This window comes from Rhinatrema bivittatum, chromosome 1, assembly GCF_901001135.1.
Source record: "Rhinatrema bivittatum chromosome 1, aRhiBiv1.1, whole genome shotgun sequence".
Lineage (NCBI taxonomy): Eukaryota > Metazoa > Chordata > Amphibia > Gymnophiona > Rhinatrematidae > Rhinatrema > Rhinatrema bivittatum.
Genome location: NC_042615.1, coordinates 9,015,244 through 9,039,764, shown reverse-complemented (window position 1 = coordinate 9,039,764; position 24,521 = coordinate 9,015,244). Strand labels below are relative to the sequence as shown.

The 24,521-nt window shown below is 45.4% G+C and overlaps 1 protein-coding gene across 1 annotated transcript in view; it reads right to left on the bottom strand.

Moving 5' to 3' along the window:
• Positions 1-24,521, bottom strand: part of LOC115078764 (2-hydroxyacylsphingosine 1-beta-galactosyltransferase-like) — a 159,059-nt gene that overhangs the window by 24,878 nt on the left and 109,660 nt on the right. The window contains exon 4 of the mRNA XM_029582082.1: positions 11,654-11,730. Coding sequence (XP_029437942.1) covers positions 11,654-11,730 — 77 coding nt within the window. The remainder of the gene's footprint in view (positions 1-11,653; positions 11,731-24,521) is intronic.

The window sequence follows — 24,521 nt, the reverse complement described above, 5'->3', positions numbered from 1 at the left end:
CTGCCGACCTGCATGGGTTCCCCACTAGACACAGGAGTAGGAGAAGCCCCGAGAGCCCGGGATCTAGAAGTAGTAGAAGACGGAGGAGGAGGGCTGCAGGACGAGCGGATCTCCTTATCTCGCTGCTGGAGACGACGGTCCACCCTACCAGCTATGTCAATGAGATCGTTCAAGTCCCCTGGTAGGTCTCGACCTGCCAGCTCATCCTTGATTCGGCTGGATAGACCTTTAAGGAATATGCCCTTCAGACAGTCGTGCTGCCAACCGACCTCCATGGCTAGCGTGCGGAACTCGATAACATAATCTGCCACTGGGCGTGTTCCTTGCCGGAGGGTCAGGAGTTCTGAGGCTGCGGCACTTAGGCGTGCTGGGTCATCGAAGGCAAGCCGAAAATTGAGGAGAAATTCCTCCAAATTCTGTAGCATAGAGTCCCGGCGTTCCCACAAGGGTGAAGCCCAGTTAAGGGCCTTACCGTCCAGGAATGAAAATATGAATGCCACTTTCTCTGCGTCAGAAGGGAATTGGGCCAGCAGAAGGGTAAACCGTAATTGACACTGGTTTAAAAACCCTCGGCAGGACTTGCTGTCCCCGGCATACCGGGGGGGGGGGGGGGGGGGGGCGTAGGTAGCTGTGTAACTGAGGCAGTAGGGACAGTGGATGCCTGACGTGACTCCCGAGCAGAAACCTCTAGCTGGGCGACCAACTGCTCTACGGTGGCTGCTAGGGTGTCTATGCAGTGTTGCTGCTGCTGGAGGCTTTGAGCCATTCCCGGGATGGCCTGAAGGCTCGGGGTCTCTGCCGAGTCCATGGCCTTGCAAACTGTTGCAGTTGGGTACTGCTGTGGAATAGTGGACCCTTGGGCCGACCTACCATGAGAGGTGGGGTAGGCCGGGAGGCGGAGCCAAGGCTCAAAGTGTTCATCAGGTGATTGCCCGGAAACCAGGAACCCCCCAGGAGGAGCCTGTAGGGTCCTGGCTCCTTGGGACTTAGGTACCAGAGAGAGAGTCCAGTAACAGAGAACCAGGAAGTCCAATGGTAATTGAGTCTAGCACAAGATCTTCACCCGGGTACCCAGAACCCCCCAGGAGGGCCCCGTAGGGTTCTGGCACCTTGGGACTTGGGTACTAGAGAGAGAGTCCAGTAATAGAGAACCAGGAAGTCCAAAGGTAATAGAGTCTCTAAGTGAGCAGACGTGAGTAGGAGCAAGTAGAAACCTGGAGCGGAGTCCACAGCCAGCAGGTGAAGGCAAGGCTGAAGGCTGAAGCAGGAACAGAGACGAGCCGGGATCAAAGGCAGGCGGCAACAGAGCGTGGTCAGGGATGAACCGGGGTCGAGGCAGGCAGCAGGCAGAGCGTAGTCAGGGACGAACCGGGGTCGAGGCAGGCAGCAGGCAGAGCATAGTAAGAGACGAACCGGGGTCGAGGCAGGCAGCAGGCAGAGCGTAGTCAGGGACGAACCGGGGTCGAGGCAGGCAGCAGGCAGAGCGTAGTCAGGGACGAACCGGGGTTGAGGCAGGCAGCAGGCAGAGCGTAGTCAGGAACTCCAAGGTCAGCGGCAGGAACTCAGCAAGACGAAGCGCAACTCAGAACTACAAGACTGTAGTGAACCTCATTGCAAGGCGATGATGGAACGTCTGGACGCCGGTTATATCTGTCTCGGAGCGTGATGTCATCAGCGCAGGCGGGGCTTGACTTCCGGGTTCTGGGCGCTCAAAGTGGCCATACTCGCGCGCGCGCGCGAGGCCGCGGTGAGAGAGACAGGCAAATGGCGGATGCCACATGGAACTGAGCGCGTCCTTGGGTCCTGGAAACCGCGGAGTGCGGCGTCCCCAGACGCGGAGGTAGGCGCTGGTCACGGGGAAGAGAGGGGAAGCGGTGCAGACCGCAACAGTGAGGTGTAATATAGAGAGTCATTGGAGGTGCTCATCTGCTCCTTCAATTTTCTCTTGCTTACGATTATTTTCGTAAGAGTATACAATGGAAACTATAACCTAATTCAGAAATTTATCTTGTAATGTATCTATAATTTGGGAAATCTTTCTCCGAAAAGTAGGCTCCTTGTTCACTACTATTGAAGCACTTGGTGACTAAAGTTAAAATAAGGTCAGCATCTTAGCTGCTTATCAAGACCTGGAAACTGAATTGTGGCTAGTGTTACAAATATATGTGATAAGAAAATTGCAAATGTTACCAGGCTACTCTAACTGTTTACTGCACACTTATTTTTCCAGTAACAGAATAAGTGAAGCATTGTTTGTATAAGGATTTTAACTGTTCTGTGTCTTGTTTTCAATTAATATAACAATCTTGCTATGATACATTGGTGCAAACTCATTAATAACATTGAGAGAAAACATGGATGACAAGTAGTCAGGATAGTTTTCTGCTCAGATCCCTTACTGCAGAGAAGAAAAGCTTTGGGATGTAGCCTGGCCGCAGTATTATAGTAATTAATGTCCATTCATTACTGCCTCAGCTGCCAGCCACAGATCCTTTCTAAGCCAGCATTTATCCTCCCATTCTGGCAGAAGCACATTCTCATCCTTAATCCAGCACCCAGCCCCTCTCAGCCTTTTCCTACCATTAAATGTTGCATGAAAAAGCGCTGCCAGTCCCATCACCACCAGTAAAATGCTGGCATCGATCTGTTTGATTTCTGCAGAGTCACAGTCCTCCCTGTCTACCTCATGGAATGTGATTCCTTAGTCTGCCAACTGTTTTCTCCTTATCACTTTGCCCCTTGCCTCTGGTCTCCAGGAATCGAAAGGTGAGTTGTTTGCAATACTGCATGTGCTTAACCCTGTCCCTACCACTGCTCTCTGAATCTGTCCTGAGCAAGCTCAAATTCTAAGGCTTCCACCAGCTCTGCTGACAGATTATCCCATGCCCTGAGAGACATTCAGGTCACCTCGCTGCAGGCACTGAGAGATCTAGCTAACAAGAGAAATCCATCTATGTATTTTCTTCATGCAAAGAGGCATCCGTTATTATCATATCTGGGAACTGTCCGGATTTGGCCTGGAGACTCTGGAATTCTGCAGGAATTGCCGGGTCTCCGAGCCAACACCTGAAAGCTCTGGATACTGGGGACGTTGAGGATCCCATCCTCCCCAGTCAAGAAAAGACCGCACAGCCACCAGGGGATCCCATCCTGCCTCATGGAAAAAGTAGAAGAGGCCCGGTGCTACAGTGTGTGCACAACCAGAGGGGGCAACAATGGCCAGGAAGAGGAGGAGGGGCACACCCAGGGGGGACAACAATGGCCAGGAAGTGGAGGAGGGGCACACCCAGGGGGGACAACAATGGCCAGGAAGTGGAGGAGGGGTATCAGGCCACCAATGGACCCTCATCCCACTGATGACTGAAATGAAAAGGAGGGAGCCCATTCTCTTGTGCCTCTGTGCCGGCATTCAGTATTCACACCACTTGCAGCTAGCAGTACTCTATGCTGCTCTCGCAATGCATGAGATCGGCATAGAGGAAGTGCTAGCCCCATAAGATTCGACTAGTGCAGGGGCCAGAACACAAAGAGGAGAAGCAGAATGGGCTCCCCTGTCTGCTCTTGATGGTATGTGTTTGTGAACGAATGAACGAGTGAATAGGATCCTGCCTGGGTGTGTGTGTCTGTCTGTGTGTGTGTGTGTGTGTGTGTGTGTGTGTCTGTCTGTCTGTCTATGTGTGTGTGTGTGTGTGAGTGAATGGGAACCTGCCTGAGTGTGTGTGAATGGGAACCTTCCATTGTGTGAGTGTGTGTATGTGAGTGAATGGGAACCTTCTCTGTGTGAGTGTGTGAATGGGAACCTTCCTCTGTGTGTGTGTGTGAGTGAATGGGAACCTTCTCTGTGTGTGTGTGTGTGTGTGTATGTGTATGTATGTGTGTGTGAGAGAGAATGAATGGGAACCTGGCTGGATGTGTGTGTGTGTGTGTGTGTGAGTGTGAGTGAGTGGGAACCTTCCTGTTTGTGTGTGTATGTGTGAATGAGTACCTAACTGTTTATATGTGTGTGTGATTGGGAACCCAAATGGGTGTGTGTGTGTGTGTGTTTGTGTGTGTGTGTGTGAGAATGGGAAGTGACCTGCGGTGTTGTGTGTGAATATGAGCCTGCCTCTGTGTGTGAAGAAAGTTTGTGCTGCCCCACTAATCCGTGACAAGCTCAGGGTGATTGGAAATCAAGTTTTCAGGTATATAGTGCAATTTTCCATCTTTATTAATTTTAATTATTGGGTGTCTGGTCTGCCATTTTGAATTATTTTATTGCTGTTTAGAAAATTTTGTATGAGCTCTTTATTATTGGATGTTATTCTATTCCTTAGCTTGTGAGATACATTTTTTTTTTATTTGTGTGGTTTTACTAATAGGATTGATTTATATTGCTTGATTTCAATGTTTGATGATTTATGAGGACTGGTGATGTTTGTTTCTCCATTGTTGCATTACATACAGAGTCTGGCTTGTTGCAGTTTCCTGTTCAGTTTCTGTCTCTATGTTTCAATTTATAATTTATGGTCTCTTTATTCTGTGTTTGGTGAGGGTGAGTCTGTGTTAGGCCTGTTTAACTGAGGTGGGATATTCTGCCAGCTTGCAGTTTCTATGTAGGGATCTATAGCAGCCTGGTTATTTCTGTTTTTCCCACAGGACATTTATTGGTGTTTTAAAGCTTGGTGTAATATTTGCAGTCTCACCTTTTCATAGATAGGGTTGTTCCTGTTTGAGTGCTGGCACTTAGCACTGTTTTAGTATGGGACGTTTACCATGTCATACACACACACACACACACACACATCTGGGAGACATGCCTCACATCTATCAACGCCCTCCTTTCCAACCTACACCTTGCACTCAATACTTCAAAAACTGAAATCCTAATTATTACTAATCAACCCAGCTTATCCATTCACCAACTGCAACAGAACACTTCACAAAATCTCACACCCCCGTCCACTGTCAGAGATCTAGGAGTTCTCTTAGATACACAACTTAGCTTCAAATCCCACATCAAATCACTCCTAAAAGGGGGCTTCTATAAACTCCAAACCCTCAAAAAACTTAAGCCTCTCCTCCACGCACATGACTTCCGTACCGTTATGCAAACCACTATACTATCAAAACTTGACTATTGCAACTCACTGCTAATAGGCCTTCCAGCTTCCACAATCAAACCCCTCCAAATCTTACAAAATGCCATGGCTCGCATCCTTACAAACTCAAGAAAGACTGATCATATTACTCCCATATTACAAAACCTCCACTGGCTACCAATCACCTATCGCTCTCAATACAAAACACTTACTATCATACATAACACGCTATATAAAAATAACTCCCCCTGGATCGAAGATATGCCACACTTCCACCAGGCCAACCGTCCTACCAGAAACTCCCTTGCGGGCACCCTCCACACCCCTTCACTCAAAATTGCTCACCTCACAAACACCAGAGCGAGAGCCTTCTCCATCGCCGGCCCCACCCTTTGGAACTCCCTCCCCACCGAGCTCCGACTAGAACCTTCACTTAATCAATTCAAAAAAGGAATCAAGACCTGGTTATTTAAACAGGCCTATCCCAACGCCTCTCAACCCTAGCATTTGACTTCTCCTCAACACTCATTATTTCCCTCTCCCTAGTACAGTGTCCCCCCGCCCCCCTACACACCCTCCCTCCCTCACCACCCCATCCATTTTATGGCTTCCTGATATTCAGTCACCACCTTCCTGATATTCAGTCACTCCTTCCCATCGCCACCACCTGCCCCCTTGTACAGTTCCTACCCCACCCCGCCTCCCCTATGCGCTTCATCCCCCACCCCGCGCTACCCCCCACTCTGTCGCCTCTTGTATATAATTAATTTATGTCCAACCTGGTTAACCACATGTAATCTCATTTAATAACTGTGGCGCCTGTTGGCTCTACAGTAAAGTTGTCACCTTTTAACTTCCTATCCTTCCTCCATCTATCATTGTAATTTCCTTTCTCAGTTGTCTGTAAACCGACATGATGTTTTTTTTTTCGAATGCCGGTATATAAAAGATATAAATAAATAAATAAATAAATTATTTTCATTTAGTTTACTCAAGACTTTCTGAGGACCAAAACCACACCCAACATGTTACAATAGGCCTAAAGCATTTGGGTTTATTAGGTGGCACCACAGGAGTGCAAACATTTCTATACAACAAAATGGTGCCAGATTACAGGATCTGCCGGCACCATTTTTACATGTATTTATTTTTTTATATATACCAACATTCGATCTGACATATCACATCGGTTTACAGTAAAACTGGAGCTAAAAAGACATTGCTTTCTTATTCTTTCTTACAGTATAACTTTGAATCAACATTAACTGGATTAATGTAACATTAACATTGCTTGCTACTATGAACATAATCAGCGAGAGTCAAAGGTGCTAGGGAGGACCTAGTCCTCAGGTTCTTACTTACAGAGTAACTTAGAATAAACAATAATTGAAATTAAGGTAACAAGATGCTACTAAGGGCATTATCAGTGAGTATCCATGGAATGTCTTCCAAGGCATTCTATGGGAGGACCGCTATTTTTTCTTACTGTTGGAGATTGGTTGGTATTAGGAAGCTGATGAAAAGGCTTTCTTGAAAGAGCCATGTCTTCAGGGTTTTTTTTTTAATGTTTGCGACGTGGGTTCCATTCTTAGCTGTACTGGAAGGTTGTTCCAAAGAGCCGGGCCTACCATTGATAGTGTGCGCTCTCTTACCCATTTTCAGGTGCGTCACTTTCGGAGGGGGGATTGGAAGCAGCCCAGTATTAGTGGAGCGGAGGTTCGTTTGGGGAATGTGAAAGTGTAGTGATGCATTCAGCCAGGCAATCCTGTCATTGTTGAGAGTTTTGTGAATGAGAGTTAGAGTTTTGTATTGGATTCTAAATGGGATGGGTAGCCAGTGTAGGTCTTTGAGGATTGGTGCAATATGATCCAATCTTTTACTGTTAGTGAGTGATCTTGCTGCTGCGTTCTGTAACAGCTGCATTGGTCTGATGGTGGCAACTGGGAGGCCCAGGAGGAGGGTGTTGCATTAATCGAGTTTTGAGAAAAGTAGTGCCTGCAGAACTGTTCAAAAGTCTTGGGTATAAAAAAGCAGTTTGAGTTTTTTTAGGACTTGGAGTTAATGTGTTTTTTTTAAAGATTAGCTCGCTATCTAGGATGACGCCTAGGTCTTTTACTGTTGAGACTATTTGATTCTTCATATGGGAAGCTGTGCCATCGTGGGAAAGAGCTGTGGTGGATTTGTTTGTTATATATAAAATTTCAGTTTTATTATGGTTGAGTGAGAGAGACATTTGTGAGAGAAGCTGAGTTATTTCTGATAGATAAGTCTCCCAGAGTTTTAGGGTGTTCTCGAGGGTCTCTTTAAGGGGGAGCAGAATTTGAACATCGTCCGCATAGACGTAAAAGGATAGGCCTAATCCAGATACAGAGGGGCAGCATGTAAATGTTAAAGAGGGTGGATGAAAGGGAAGATCCTTGCGGGACGCCGTGTGGAAGGGGTATTTGTTTGTATTCTGTTGAGTTTAGTCTTACTTTAGGATCTGCCTGATAGGTATGAGTTAAACCATTTGATCATGGTGTTGCATAAGCCAATTTCTCTTAATCTTTTTAACAGTATTTCGTGGTTAATGGTGTCGAATGCAGTGGAGATGTCAAGTAGAATCAATAGGTAGGAGCAGCCGCTTCGAGTCCTCTGAGGACTGTGTCAACCAGGGTGAGTAGTAGCGTTCCTGTGCTAAGGAACTTTCTGAAGCCATGTTGAGCTGAAGATAATATGTTCTGATTTTCCAGATGCTCAGAGAGTTGGCGATTGGCAATTTTTTCTAGGATCTTGGCTAGGAAGAGAAAATTGGAGATGGGCTTGAAGTTTGTTAGGTTGCATTTGTTGAGTTGTGTTTTTTTAAGAATAGGCTTAATGATGGCACATTTAAGGTTATCTGGGAAGATACCCTGTTCGAGTGATAGATTGACTATGTCAGCTATGGGTCTGGCAATGATGTTGGGGTTTCAGGATTTTTATTGGGATGGGGTTGAGGGGATGTGCAGCGGGGTATGTTTTTTGGATGATTGCTTCAACTTCAGATGATGCAACGGTCTCAAATTGTGTCCATGTGGCATTAGGTCTGGTTGTTGATGTTGTAGTATCCTTGTTCATGTAAGGGTTTTTTGCGATTAAGGTTGATATTTTGTCACTGAAAAATTGGGCTAATTCTTCGCAAGTTCTCGTTTGATTATCATTTGTGGGTGAATTGTGAATTGGTTGAGTAAGGTCTGCTACATATGCAAATAGGGTTCTGGGATTAAATTGATAGTTATGTATCTTCTTTGTGTAGAACTCACGCTTGGCTTTCTCAATGTCTGATCTGTATATGTATAGGATGGATCTGTATTTGTCTTTTAGGTGGGTTTCTCCTCCATTTTTTCTCGGCTTGTCTTAGTATGCATTTGAAACTCTGGGGTATACCATGGGGCTTTATATTTGGTGGATGGCTTGATTTCTTTTCTGATAATTGGGCATTTAATCCTTGAAACCTCTGAGTTGATGATGATCCAGGAGTTTACTGCAGAGTTTGCATCATTCTTGTTTAGGGATTTTAAGGTATCCAGTAGAATTTCTATTAGGTCTTCACTGGTGCACGGTTTGGTAAATTCAATGTATTTATTGAGATTGTTTGTCTCCGTGTGGGGGTTTTCTAGATATAATTTGGTTTGTATAAGTTTATGATCTGACCAGGAAATAGTGGTTGCTGATGGGGCATTGTGCGAAATTTTTCCATTGATGAATATAAGGTCGTGTGTGACCTGACCTTTGGGTGGGGGTATTAATTATTTGTTTAAAACCGATTGCCGTCATAGTATCCAATAGGAGTTCGCAGGTGGGTGAAAGAGGTATTTTATCAATGTGAAGGTTGAAATCACCCAGGATAACTGTGGGGATATCCATGTTGATGCTGGTTGTGATGGCTTCAATTAGTGGGGACAGGTTGTGTTCGAGTAGGCCTGGTGGGGCATAGAGCAATAAAATCTGTAAGTTTTTTTATTTGAAAAAACTTATTTCGAGGGGCGGTGGTAGGTTGATGGGTGGATTTTAAATTTAAATTTCTTTAAGGCCTGCCTCCTTTTCTATTTGGTCTGGGTATGGAGTAAATGCTGTAAATTGTTTTGGGAAGTTGATTGATTAGGGCCACATCTGAGCTTTGGAGCCATGATTCAGTCACACAAAATAAGTCAGGGTGGTTGTCTGAGAGCAGGCCATGAAGAATCGGTATCATTTTTGTCACGGACTGCGCATTAAGTAGAAACAGAGTTAAGACAGTAAGGGCTGTCATCTGGGAATTGGGGTTGATGGGGATAGAGTGAGAGCCTGTAGTTTGTTTGTGCGCTTTGTTTTGCATCTCTTAGTGTTCCTGTTCTGGCTTAGTGTTGGGATTGCGTATCCAAATTCCACGTTGGGGTTTATGAGTTAGCAAGGACGTTGGTCAGAATAAAGTACTTACAGGTGATGGTGACACTAGGATCTGAAGTGCTGAGGGAGAAGGTGAGATGTTAGTGTAGCTGGAAGTGTTTGTGCTGCTTTCCTGGCATGATTGTTCAGGCAATAGTCGGCGGGGCAGCACAAAAGGGCAGGCCCCGTAGCTGCGCTCCTTAGACGTGCAACACCCAACACGCGGCACCCTTTAGGGTTCGTCGAGGCGCCCATGACATGGCCGGTGGGTGGGCCTCTCCGCCGAGGGGAGGAGGGGTGTGGGGTGCCAGTCAGAGAGCTGCCGGTGGCCTGAAAAGAGTAGCGAATGGTCCAGCAGGGCTCTGGACCCCGACGGGTCAGCACCGGCCATGCAGAGCATGTGGTGTGGCCAGGGACAGCCAGAGCGAGGCGGTGAATGCGGCCCGCGCCTGCCCTTTAGGGCTTGTTGAGGCTCCGATGACGTGGCCGGTGGGTGGGCCTCTCCGCCGAGGGGAGGAGGGGCACGGGGCACCGGTTGGAGGGCTGAGGTGGCCTGAAAAGAGTAGCAAACGGTGCAGCAGGGCTCTGGACCCCGACGGGTCAGCTCCAGCCGCGCAGAGTATGTTATGCGGCCGGGGAGAGCCGGAGCGAGGCCATAATGGTTAGTGGATGACTCCGGCTCAATTTTGACATTCAGGTTCAGGGGGAGTATCAATTTTAAAAGTTTAGATTGCCGACGGAAGATTGGCTTTTTTTGGTAGAGAAGGGGTCCTGTGACAGAGTGAGAGATTGACTGTTTCTACTGTGTTTTGGTTACTGGGAAAAACATCATTCTGTGTTTAAAAAAAAAAGGGAACCAAGAGGAGAGCAGTACAGTAATTGTTCACACAGGGCAGAAAAAATGCTATTACTGGCCCTAGCAATGGGCACTGAGAGATCCCATCCCGCCCAGTGGCAGAAGTGGAGGAGGGCGATTGATTGAAAGGAAAGAGAAGGGAGAAGTGGAAAGGAGGAGGTGAGGAAAGGGGTGGGGGGGTGATGGATTGAAAGGAAAGAGAAGAGAGGTGTGGAAGGGAGGTGGTAAGGGAAGGAGTGGGGGTGAGTGGGAGTGAAGGGGTGAGTGACAGAGGGAAGGCGTGGGGGTGATTGATTGAAAGGAAAGAGAAGGGAGGAGTGGAAAGGAGGAGGTGAGGAAAGGGGTGGGGGGTGATTGATTGAAAGGAAAGAGAAGAGAGGAGTGGAAGGGGTGGGGGTGAGTGGGAGTGAGGGGGTGAGTGACAGAGGGAAGGGGTGGGGGGTGATTGATTGAAAGGAAAGAGAAGGGAGGAGTAGAAGGGAGGTGGTGAGGGAAGGGGTGGGGTGAGTGGGAGTGAGGGGGTGAGTGACAGAGGGAAGGGGGAGTCAGAAGGAAGGGTAGAAAGGTTGTGTGTGCGTATATGACAGAGAGAGAGGAGAAAGTTTGGGTATTAACTCCTCTCCTGCTTCCTCCTCCTCTCCACTATTCCTCAACAATCTCAGGGATAATGAGGTATGGTTATTATGCATTTGTATTTACTTTATCTTGCTTTAGGGAGACTGAGGTATGGTTATTATGCATTTGTATTTACTTTATCTTGCTTTAGGGAGACTGAGGTATGGTTATTATGCATTTGTATTTACTTTATCTTGCTTTAGGGAGACTGAGGTGTGGTTATTATGCATTTGTATTTACTTTATCTTGCTTTAGGGAGACTGAGGTGTGGTTATTATGCATTTGTATTTACTTTATCTTGCTTTAGGGAGACTGAGGTATGGTTATTATGCATTTGTATTTACTTTATCTTGCTTTAGGGAGACTGAGGTGTGGTTATTATGCATTTGTATTTACTTTATCTTGCTTTAGGGAGACTGAGGTATGGTTATTATGCATTTGTATTTACTTTATCTTGCTTTAGGGAGACTGAGGTATGGTTATTATGCATTTGTATTTACTTTATCTTGCTTTAGGGAGACTGAGGTGTGGTTATTATGCATTTGTATTTACTTTATCTTGCTTTAGGGAGACTGAGATATGGTTATTATGCATTTGTATTTACTTTATCTTGCTTTAGGGAGACTGAGGTATGGTTATTATGCATTTGTATTTACTTTATCTTGCTTTAGGATTAATCATTTGCTTTGGATTAAAAGGGAGCCGATCATCTGCTTACCAAGAAGATCATTTTGTGGCAACCATTCGACCAGCTTTGTATTGTTTCCCAGGTTCTTAGGTCTGCTCCCAGAAAACCTGTAATGTGTATGGGAAAGATATTTAAATGTTAATACTTCATTTTCATAATTGATTCTTATTATTGCTCATGAGATTACAACTATCAGCAGGGAAGCAGCTCCTCTGCAGTGCTGACACCCGTATGGATTGCAGGAGGAAATGTCCTCTGCTGGCATTTAATATTATTCTTTCAGAGCAACCTGTGAGGACGCTTATTAGCAGGGAGGTCCATACTAGTCATTCTGCTAATGGTAAACTTCCCACTGAATAGACTTAGCTAAACTTCCCTGGCTACTGCTAGCCGTTTAACTTTAAACCTAACTGGCCAGCTACTGCAAAACATAAACTACCCATAGTGTACAGTTTCAGCAGTCAGAGTAATCTGCAGCGCCGGCAGCGGGTGAGTGGAGACCTTGCTCGTGGGGTAACATGGGGGAGGGGGGTCTGGAGGGATGGGGGCACAGCAGGACTACTAAGACTGCGAGTGGGTGGGAGGGAAGGGAACTGCATCCAGATCTGTGCTACCAGGAATGGGGGAGGGGCCAGCAAGCTGCCTAACTCAGGAGAATTATAAATTAGGGATGTGAATCGTGTGCCATATCGTCTTAACGATTGAAATCGTGTGGCAGGAGAAGAAAATCGTGTTAGGCACGATTATTTCGTTGAAAAATCGTTAAAAATCGTTTTTTCCGATTAGTGCGCACTAACGGGAGTTAGTGCGCACTAACCCCCAATTAGTGCGCACTAACAGGAGTTTGTGCACACTAACAGAAATTGATACAATTTGACACTTTTCAGGTCAGTTAAGGTCAGTTTAGGAATGAATATGTATTCCTATTGGCTGCCCTCTTATTTATTCATGTTACCAAGGTTCCCACTGACAGTATATGGGGGATGGGAAATGGAAACAGTTGGTAGCTTGACAAAAAAAGTAATGTGATCAGTCAATGTGACTAGAACTTGTGCCCTAACCCTGATACCAGGGGTGTTGTGATCTTCCTGCACACAGTGCCCTAACCCTGGCACCAGGGGTGTTGTGATCTTCAAGTACACACAGTGCCCTTTCCCTATTAATACCAGGAGTGTTGTGATCTTCCTGCACACAGTGCCCTAACCCTGGCACCAGGGGTGTTGTGATCTTCATGCACACAGTGCCCTATCCCTATTAATACCAGGAGTGTTGTGATCTTCCTGCACACAGTGCCCTAACCCTGGCACCAGGGGTGTTGTGATCTTCCTGCATACAGTGCCCTATCCCTATTAATACCAGGAGTGTTGTGATCTTCCTGCACACAGTGCCCTAACCCTGATACCAGTGGTGTTGTGATCTTCCTGCACACAGTGCCCTAACCCTGGCACCAGGGGTGTTGTGATCTTCATGTACACACAGTGCCCTATCCCTATTAATACCAGGAGTGTTGTGATCTTCCTGCACACAGTGCCCTAACCCTGATACCAGGGGTGTTGTGATATTCCTGCACACAGTGCCCTAACCCTGGCACCAGGGGTGTTGTGATCTTCATGTACACACAGTGCCCTATCCCTATTAATACCAGGAGTGTTGTGATCTTCCTGCACACAGTGCCCTAACCCTGACACCAGGTGTGTTGTGATCTTCCAGCACACAGTGCCCTATCCTATACCAGGAGTGTTGTGATCTTTCTGGACACAGTGCCCTAACCCTGACACCAGGGGTGTTGTGATCTTCCTGCACACAGTGCCCTATCCCTATTAATACCAGGAGTGTTGTGATCTTCCTGCACACAGTGCCCTAACCCTGACACCAGGGGTGTTGTGATCTTCCTGCACACAGTGCCCTATCCTATACCAGGAGTGTTGTGATCTTCCTGGACACAGTGCCCTAACCCTGACACAAGGGGTGTTGTGATCTTCCTGCACACAGTGCCCTATCCCTATTAATACCAGGAGTGTTGTGATCTTCCTGCACACAGTGCCCTAACCCTGACACCAGGGGTGTTGTGATCTTCCTGCATGCAGTGCCCTATCCCGCCTGCATTACTAGTGAGAGGCTGGCTTCACAGACAGGGGGGAGCTTCCTGACCCTCACTCCTCCCCTCCCCATGTCCCAGCCAGTGAATGGGGTGTGTGTGAGGGGGGGGGGGGGAGGATGGTGAGGCTGAAACAGCTCCTTCCCTGCATTACTAGTGAGAGGCTGGCTTCACAGACAGGGGGGAGCTGCCTGACCCTCACTCCTCCCCTCCCCATGTCCCAGCCAGTGAATGGTGTGTGGGTGAGGGGGGGGAGGATGGTGAAGGGTGAGACAGCTCCCTCCCTGCATTAGTAATGAGAGGCTGGCTTCACAGACAGGGGGGAGCTGCCTGACCCTCACTCCTCCCCTCCCCATTTCCCAGCCAGTGAATGGTGTGTGGGTGAGGGGGGGGAGGATGGTGAAGGGTGAGACAGCTCCTTCCCTGCATTATTAGTGAGAGGCTGGCTTCACAGACAGGGGGGAGCTGCCTGACCCTCACTCTTCCCCTCCCCATGTCCCAGCCAGTGAATGGTGTGTGGGTGAGGGGGGGGGGAGGATGGTGAAGGGTGAGACAGCTCCTTCCCTGCATTACTAGTGAGAGGCTGGCTTCACAGACAGGGGGGAGCTGCCTGACCCTCACTCCTGACTTCCCCCATGTCCCAGCCAGTGAATGGTGTGTGGGTGAGGGGGGGGGGGGGGAGGATGGTGAAGTCTGAGACAGCTCCCTCCCTGCATTACTAGTGAGAGGCTGGCTTCACAGACAGGGGGGAGCTGCCTGACCCTCACTCCTGACTTCCCCCATGTCCCAGCTAGTGAATGGTGTGTGGGTGAGGGGGGGGGAGGATGGTGAAGTCTGAGACAGCTCCCTCCCTGCATTACTAGTGAGAGGCTGGCTTCACAGACAGGGGGGAGCTGCCTGACCCTCACTCCTGACTTCCCCCATGTCCCAGCCAGTGAATGGGGTGTGGGTGAGGGGGGGAGGAGGATGGTGAAGTCTGAGACAGCTCCCTCCCTGCATTACTAGTGAGAGGCTGGCTTCACAGACAGGGGGGAGCTTCCTGACAAAAATAACAAAAAGAATAAACAAACAAGTTCTAGTCACGTGAGTGATGATCATTACATTACTTTTTTTGTCAAGCTTCCAACTGTTTCCATTTCACATCCCCCCAACCATTACCTCAGTGGGAACCTTGGTAACATCAATAGATAAGAGCACAGCCAGCCAATAGGAATACATATTCATTCCTAAGTGACCTTTACTGACCTGGGAAGTGTCAACACTTTGTTTCATTTTCTGTTGGTGTTCGTGAGTTTCCAGTTCCATTTCCCATCCCCCCAACCATCACCTCAGTGGTAACCTTGGTAACATCAATAGATAAGAGGGCAGCCAGCCAATAGGAACACATATTCATTCCTAACTGACCTTCAGTGACCTGGAAAGTGTCTATTTGTATCATTTTCAGTTAGTGCGCACTAACTCCCGTTAGTGCGCACTAACACAATTTAACGATTTTTAATGATAAATCGTTAGAATTTCTATTGTATTGTATTCTATAACGATTTAAGACAATATTAACATTATCGGACGATAATTTTAATCGTTGAAAAACGAATCATATCCCTACTATAAATGTAGGGGCCGATGCAATAGATTGGGCTCAGCCGAGTGCACCGTTTAACCTGCACTCCCACGCTAATCCACCCCTAATGCAACAGGGGGATTAGCGCCCATTTAACCCAGGTCGCATGTGGAGAGAATGTAATAGCGCTCATCACATGCAAATGCATGCGAATCAGCCTATTACTCATTCACTCCGCATGCAAAAAGATAAATGTGCATCTCAGATGCTCATTTATTGCTCAGGTATTAAGCCTGGAGCAGGAGTTGATAGCTCAGCGCAGGTAAAAGCAGAAAAAACCTACTTTTTTAAAGTAAAAAAATAAAAATAAAATAATTCGGCAGAGCGCCAATTTATGAAAACTGGCGCCTCTTAACTAGCGCGACCCCCTAATTTACATATTGCATGGCACCCCCCTTGCGTTAAGAAAGCGGTTTGGGAACAGAGGGTGTGTGGCACAAGGATCAGGAGGGGAAGAACTGAGCTGCTTTATTTATTTTTGTTCTTTTCGTGACAGTGCTACTTTCCCGCATGTTTTTTAAAGATATCTGGGTAAGTAGGGAGCTATCCAGCCACACAAGGCCTAATCTAAACCTGGCATAGGTAACCTAGCCAGATATCCCTGATACTCCATATCTAAGCCCTTCCCTGCATCCCCAGAGAATAGCTGGCTGGATATGCCACATTTGCTAATTAGATGGGTAATTTCTTATTTACCCTTCTAAATGTCTTTTGAATATGGACCTCAGGGAAACATAGAAACACGACAGAAATAAAAGATCGTATGGCCTATCTAGTCTGCCCAACTAATTTATCTTCAGAATTCCCATCACTGCCTCAGAAATCCCCTGTGTTTATCCCATGATTTATTGAATTCATATACTGCTTTTCTCTCTCTCCTCCACCTCCACTGGGAGGCCGTTCCATGCATCCCCCCACCCTCTCTGTAAAGAAATATTTCCTAAGATTACTCCTGAGCCTACCCCCTTCACACTCATCCCATGACCTCTCATTCTAGAGCCTCCTTTCTATTGAAAGAGGTTTGCCTCCTGTGCATGGAAACCTTGGAGGTATTTAAACGTCTCTAGCATATCTCCTCTATCTCACCTTTCCTCTAGGGTATTCATGTTTTAAGTCTATCCCCATATGCTTTAGGATGAAGACCACTGACCATTTTAGTGGCCTCCCTCAGGACTGACTCCATCCTGTTTATATCCTTGTGAAGGTTTGATCCCCAGAATTGTACTCAGTATTCCCAGTGAGGTCTCACCAGGGTCCTATACAGGGGCAATATCACCTCCCGTTTTCTGCTGACCATTCTCTCCTTATGCATCCAAGCATCTTTCTGGTTTTTACTGTCGCTTTATCCACCTGTTTAACCAGCTTAAGGTCTTCAGATACAATCACCCCCAGATCTCGTGTTTCTTTCATACTTAGAATAATTTCACCCTTGATATTGCACCTCTCCCTTGGGTTTTTGCAGCTTAAATGCATAATTCTCATGTTTTAGTTTTAAATCATAGCTGCCAGCCCCCAGATCATTCCTTGAGCTTCACTAGATCGCTCCTTATATTTTCCATGCCATCCTGACTATCTACCCTGCTGCAAATGTTGTCCATCGTGAGTGAGTGTTGAGAGGAGATCTGGCGAGCGGCTGAAGAGCATTGGTAATTATTGCTTGCTGGGTAACACTGGGACTTAACATTTTAGGGAGAGTTGAAATTGTGGGGTAAATTAAATTGAAAAGCAAGGAAAGCTGGGTAATTTCTCTTAATGTGTGTGTGTGCCTTGATTTCACTCCAGGACAGTTTCAGAGCAGTCCTAAGGCGTGGCTGGATAACTTGCTACTTAACCAGCTATATTTGAATTACAGCCATTAAAGTGGCTGCAAAATGGAACTTAACAAAAACATTTGGGAGATTTAAACCCAATCTCTCAGTCCCCCATCCGTGAAAACAGTTAAAAAAGATAATTGTAGCATTCTATCCCCCCAACCTCCTCCAACTTACCAACTTTAAAACACAATACTGGCACCCTACCCTCCTTCTCCAATTTTAAGCGTAAATATGAATGCTCTTCTGACTCCGCTCTCCACCCACAACCTAGAATCCCTGGCGCTGTCCTGGATCCCTGAATCTCCTGCAAGGAATGTGAGAGTCTCCTTTCAGCGTAAGAGACTCCTCGCTCCCACCAAGGATTATCGGGATCCTGGAGAGGGGAAGGAGGAATGGGAAGTGTGCACAGGAAGGGGGTGGGATTTAACTTAAACCCAGGGAAGGAGGGACAGCTGGCCTTGAATCACTAGTGCCCACTGTTTTTTAAAATTTGAGAGATTTTTTTTTTTTAGTGTTTTTAGTGCTTTCTTGGCTGATGCTGCACACTTGGGCTGTGCAATTATTTTTCCCGAATTAGGCAATGTCAACGATATTGCCTAATTCAGAATGGTTCGGGAGAACCAAAAAACAATTGAATTTTTTCCGAAATTTTGGAAAAAAATCATTTTTAAGTTAATGCGCGCTAATTCCGCCAGTCTGAGCAGAAGATTTCAATGTATTTTCCATGATGACACCTCGATCCTTTTCCTGAATGGTGACTCCTAATGTGGAACCATACATTATGTACATATAATTTGGGTTACTCTTCCCAAAGTGCATCACTTTGCACATGTCCACTGAAAGTTTCATTTGCTATTTGCATGCCCAGTCTCCCAGTTTTGCAATGTCCTCTTGTGATTTAACAGCTTTGGCAGATTTGATCAGCTCACTTGTTGTTCCCATGTCCAGGTCATTTATAAATGTATTAAAAGGCAGTAACAGATCCCTGGGACACTCCACTATTTACTTTTCTCCATTAGGAAAATGTTACATTTAGCCCTCCTCTTTTTCTTTTAACACTTCCCCATCCCATGATTCTTTAATTTCCTAAGAAGTCTCTCATGAGTGACTTTATCAAATGCTTTCTGGAAATCCAGATACACTATATCAAATGGCTCACCTTTATCCACAGGTTTATTTATGCCCTCAAAAAATGTAGCAAATGTGTGAGGCAAAATTTCCCTTGGCTAAATCCATGTTGACTTTGTCCCATTAAACTTTGCTAATCCATATGTTCAGCAATTTTCTTCTTTATGATAGTTTCTACCATTTTGCTTGACACAGACATCAGACTCATTTGTTTGTAATTTCTGGATCACCCTTAAATCCCTTTTTAAAAATCGGCTTTACATTGGCAACACTTCAGTCTTCAGGTACCATAAACGATGTTACTGATAATTTACAAGTTTCTAATAGCAGGTCTGTAATTTCATTTCATAATTCTTTCAGCACTTTGGGATATATACAGTCTGGTCCAAGAGATTTGCTACTCAGTTTGTCAATTTGCCCTAGTACATAAGAACATAAGAAATTGCCATGCTGGGTCAGACCAAGGGTCCATCAAGCCCAGCATCCTGTTTCCAACAGACGCCAATCCAGGCCACAAGAACATGGCAATTACCCAAACACTAAGAAGATCCCATGCTACTGATGCAATTAATAGCAGTGGCTATTCCCTAAGTATAATTGATTAATAGTCATTAATGGACTTCTCCTCCAAGAACTTATCCAAACCTTTTTTGAACCCAGCTACACTTTCGGGCGGATTTTCAAAGCCCTGCTCGCCGGCGCGCCTATTTTCCATAGGCCGCCGGCGTGCACAGAACCCCGGGACTCGCGTAAGTCCCGGGGTTTCTGAAAAGGGGCGTGTCGGAGGCGTCGCCGAGTGATGCTGCGTTTGGGGGGCGTGGCACGGCGTTTGGGGGCGGGCCCGGGGCGTGGCGCTGGCCCGGGGGCGTTCCGGGGGTGTGGCCGCGCCCTCCGGAACTGCCCAAAATCGGCAGCCTTGCGCGCGCCGATCCAGGATTTTAGAGGCTACGCGCGTATCTTATAAAATCCAGCGTACTTTTGTTTGCGCCTGCTGCGCAAACAAAAGTACGCGATCGCGCAGTTTTTAAAAATCTCCTCCTAACTGCACTAACTACATCCTCTGGCAACAAATTCCAGAGCTTTATTGTGCATTGAGTGAAAAAGAATTTTCTCCAATTAGGGTTAAATGTGCTGCTTGCTAACTTCATGGAATGCCCCCTAGTCCTTCTATTATTCAAAAGTGTAAATAACCGAGTCACATCTACTCGTTCAAGACCTCTCATGATCTTAAAGACCTCTATCATCTATCTTGCATCAGTAGCATGGGTTCTTCTTAGTGTGTGGGTAATTGCCAGGTTCTTGTGGCCTGGTTTTGGCCTCTGTTGGAAACAGGATGCTGGGCTTGATGGACCCTTGGTCTGACCCAGCATGGCAATTTCTTATGTTCTTATCATATCCCCCCTCAGCCATCTCTTCTCCAAGCTGAACAGCCCTAACCTCTTCAGCCTTTCCTCATAGGGGAGTTGTTCCATCCCCTTTATCATTTTGGTTGCCCTTCTCTGTACCTTCACCATCGCAACTATATCTTTTTTGAGATGCGGCGACCATAATTGTACACAGTATTCAAGGTGCGGTCTCACCATGGAGCGATACAGAGGCATTATGACATTTTCTGTTCTATTAACCATTCCCTTCCTAATAATTCCTAACATTCTATTTGCTTTTTTGACTGCTGCAGCACACTGAGCTGACGCTTTTAAAGTATTATCCACTATGATGCCTAGATCTTTTTCCTGGGTGGTAGCTCCTAATATGGAACCTAACATCGTGTAACTACAGCAAGGGTTATTTTTCCCTATATGCAACACCTTGCACTTGTCCACATTAAATTTCATCTGCCATTTGGATGCCCAATCTTCTAGTCTTGCAAGGTCCTCCTGTAATGTATCACAATCTGCTTGTGATTTAACTACTCTTAATAATTTTGTATCATCCGCAAATTTGATAACCTCACTCGTCGTATTCCTTTCCAGATCATTTATATATATATTGAAAAGCACCGGTCCAAGTACAGATCCCTGAGGCACTCCACTGTTTACCCTTTTCCACTGAGAAAATTGACCATTTAATCCTACTCTCTGTTTCCTGTCTTTTAACCAGTTTGTAATCCATGAAAGGACATTGCCTCCTATCCCATGACTTTTTAGTTTTCGTAGAAGCCTCTCATGAGGGACTTTGTCAAACGCCTTCTGAAAATCCAAATATACTACATCTACCGGTTCACCTTATTTATTTATTTATTTAAAATTTTTCTATACCGACATTCTTGAACAAAAATATCAAATCATATCGGTTTCCATTTAAACAGAACAGTCGCGACTATGGCGTTACATAGAACCTTTATCCACATGTTTATTAACACCTTCAAAAAAATGAAGCAGATTTGTTAGGCAAGACTTCCCTTGGGTAAATCCATGTTGACTGTGTCCCATTAAATCATGTCTTTCTATATGCTCTACCATTTTGATCTTGAGAATAGTTTCCACTATTTTTCCCAGCACTGAAGTCAGGCTCACTGGTCTATAGTTACCCGGATTGCCCCTGGAGCCTTTTTTAAATATTGGGGTTACTTTGGCCACCCTCCAGTCTTCAGGTACAATGGATAATTTTAATGATAGGTTACAAATTTTAACTAATAGATCAGAAATTTCATTTTTTGGGTGAGTTCACAGTTGTCTTTCCTTCCAGTTTTACCCAGGTATGTGCCAAATATTTTAATTATATATGTGCTACACGGTCTATTGAATAACAAAGATATCTGTCCTTTGCAGAAAGTAAAAATAAATAACTGAAAGCAAGCAAACCAGTAACGGGGCAACTACACATGTTAAACATAAAAGCGGAGTGTATTCGTTTCAGTCCCTGAAGCAGCGGTGTGAAACGCGCGTCGGACTGGACTTTAAATTTCCTTGATACCTTGAGTCATACCAAGGAAGGTATTACCCCGATACAGAATTTTACAAAAAACTTTGGAAAAATACCAAAAAAACACGCAAAAGAAGAAAGGACTTGGGCCAATGATTAAATACGACCTGAAGTGGCAAAACCTTAAGCTAAAATATGCTGTTATGCCCGCAGGTGTTATGATGGCTCCATAAACAATAGCACATTAAGAAAAATCATAGTTACATGACGTCTTTCTAGTGAGAATTGTACTCGTTGTGTCCGAATACATAACTGTTTACAGTGTGTGGTTTCCACAAATTTACAGTATTACAATATGGCACACACACCCTGGGTAAACATCCTGAGCTTCTCTCAGGACCAACTCAGCAACACATTACAAAGTGAATCTCTGTTCTCAAGTGATCAACCTATTCCATCAGTCTCCAGTTGGTCTGAAATCACTATGTTGCACAAAAGATTAATTCGCACGGAACTCCATGGAGCTACAATGGTAGAATACTTAAAACATCACCGCATCCCCAGAGATCTCAGGATGGTTAAAGAACCTAAAATTTACACAGAATATCCTGAGTTCCTGGAACAATGGTCCTTTATTTTGAACAAATGCAGTATGGACCTGATGTTGTTAATAGTTAAACAAACTCATAAGATCATACAGGAACTACAGGATCAATCAATGGCCATGTTGGAATCTTTGAAGCAGGATGCAACCTTAGAAGCATTTGATAATGCTCACCAGGAATTCAAACGCAACATGGAAAAATTTAAAGCTGATGCAAAATTAGCCAAGATCAACAAATTCCAAAGAGACGAGGGAGATTATAAAAAAGGCCCCATCTATCCGTGGCTCAACCGTACTGCTAAACCCAAACAAGTCACCTTCAACACATCTGACCATTCTTCAGGCAGCGACGAAGAAACACCGTCGGGGGACGGCTTAAAACAAGCACCCCAACGTGGACAAACAGACAGAGGGAGAAGACGGGGGTCCCGAAATTATCACAATGCAGACTGGAATCGTCCAAGAACGAGGTCACAGTATCAACCAAACAACCCCCCTCCAGCTACTCAGAAAGGTTGGAAATAAGATCAGCTGTTATTAACATATCAGGGTGCCAAATTACAGCTATTGAAGAAAGCGTCCTGAACAAAGGACTAAATTTTGTGCCCACCCAACGTCATGATCCTTTCCAATTTCGTTGTGACTTCCATAAATTCATCAGGCAATTACAACGTAAAGTTTATCTGTCACTCAGTCCGTTTGAGACTTCTCCGGCATCAATTACTTCCATAGTCAAAAATAAATCAAAGTGGAGCCTGCCACCACCGGGAGATGCAGCCATCATCACGTTCCAACAATTAGTTATGCGCGATGTGGAATGAATTGAAAAAACAAAATCCCATAGTTATTATAACTTGACCAAAGAAGAACATCAGGCACTCCAACACCTACGCGACAGACAAGATATTGTTATCAAACCCGCGGATAAAGGGGGCGCAGTGGTTATTATGAGCTTCACATCATATATTGAGGAAATTCAGAGACAACTTTCAAATACATTGTTTTACCAAGAATTGCAAACGGATCCGACTGATGAAATATTAGCCGAAGTCACACAACTAGTAAATAGAGGACATGACTTGGGATTTCTGACCAACAGTGAGCGAGATTTTCTAATTAACAAACAGCCTACTATTCCAGTCATATACATCGTCCCCAAAATTCATAAAAATTTAGAAAAAAACCCCGGTAGACCAATTGTCTCTGCCAAACAATCTGTATTAGAACCAATCTCCATTTTCTTAGACAAACTTCTACAGCCGTATGTTTCTCAAGCGGATTCATACATTAAGGACACTTCCGAAATGTTACAATTTTTATCCACAGTCACGTTATCTAATGACAGTATACTTGTTACCATGGACATTGAATCCCTCTATACAGTTATTCCCCAAGGAGAACTGTTGACAGTAATTTCTACAGTATTAAAGAATCGAGTGCCCCCTCAACGTATTCCCACATCATTTGTGATTGAACTTCTACATTTAGCATTAAGCAAGAACTATTTTATGTTTCAGAACAAATTCTACTTGCAAACTTGTGGCACCGCCATGGGAGTGGCCATGGCTCCAGATGTGGCCAATTTATTCGTCACTGCGTTTGAATCACAGTATATCAATCAAAATCAGTGGTCCGCTCAGATTAAACACTGGAAACGATACATAGATGACGTGTTCATAGTATGGCAAGGATCCGCTGCGTCCCTACTTGAGTTTCATTCTTGGTTGAACAACTTAAACTCATGTTTGAAATTTACAATAAACTATGACCAACATCAAGTGGCGTATTTAGACATCCTCATAACCAGAAGCGAAGTTACTATCATCACTACCCTCTATCAGAAGCAGAATGAGCGAAATAATCTTCTCAGATTTGATAGCTTTCATCCGAATACTTTCAAGTCCAACCTCCCTGTGGGGCAATTCATGCGTATCCGACGCTTGTGCACTGAAGAGGAAGAATTCAAACTACAGGCAGAACACTTGGCAAAACGATTTTTACAACGAGGGTATCCCACATCCTGTGTAAAAAAGGCATACCGTCGAGCATTATACTCGAATCGTGACTATTTATTCCTTCCAAAAAAATTGCCAGATTCAAACCCACAAACTTTGGTTATGAGGCATTCATTGGTGTCCTCCTCTATTAGCAGAGCTATTAGAACGCACTGGTCAATCCTGCAGGATCTCCATCCTATGTTCAAGGAGCCTATACGAATAGCCTACTCCAGAGGAAGGAATATTAAGGATCAAGTTGTGCACTCAAGCTTACGTGAGGCATTAATTCCCCACATTACAGTTAACAATTATGCCAATTGCACGTTCTGCACCTTAAAATCATCACAGACTACAATATGTACCGCAACAGGACGTACACTGTCGCTACCTCAATTTTCGTGCAGAACTTCATATGTCATCTATGCCATATTCTGCCCCTGCCCCCAAACTTACGTGGGCATGACAAAGCGTCCTATTCGCAACCGCTTAACAGAACACAAATGCTGCTTAAAAACAGGGGGGTAGATTTTAAAAGAAGCGCGATCAGCCTACTTTTGCTTGCGCATCAGACTCAAGCAAAAGTACGCTGGATTTTAGTAGATACGCGCGGAGCCGCGCGTATCCACTAAAATCCTGGATCGGCGCGCACAAGGCTATCGATTTTGTATAGCCTGCGCGCGCCGAGCCGCGCTGCCTCCCCCCGTTCCCTCCAAGGCCGCTCCGAAATCGGAGCGGCCTCGGAGGGAACTTTCCTTTGCCCTCCCCTCACCT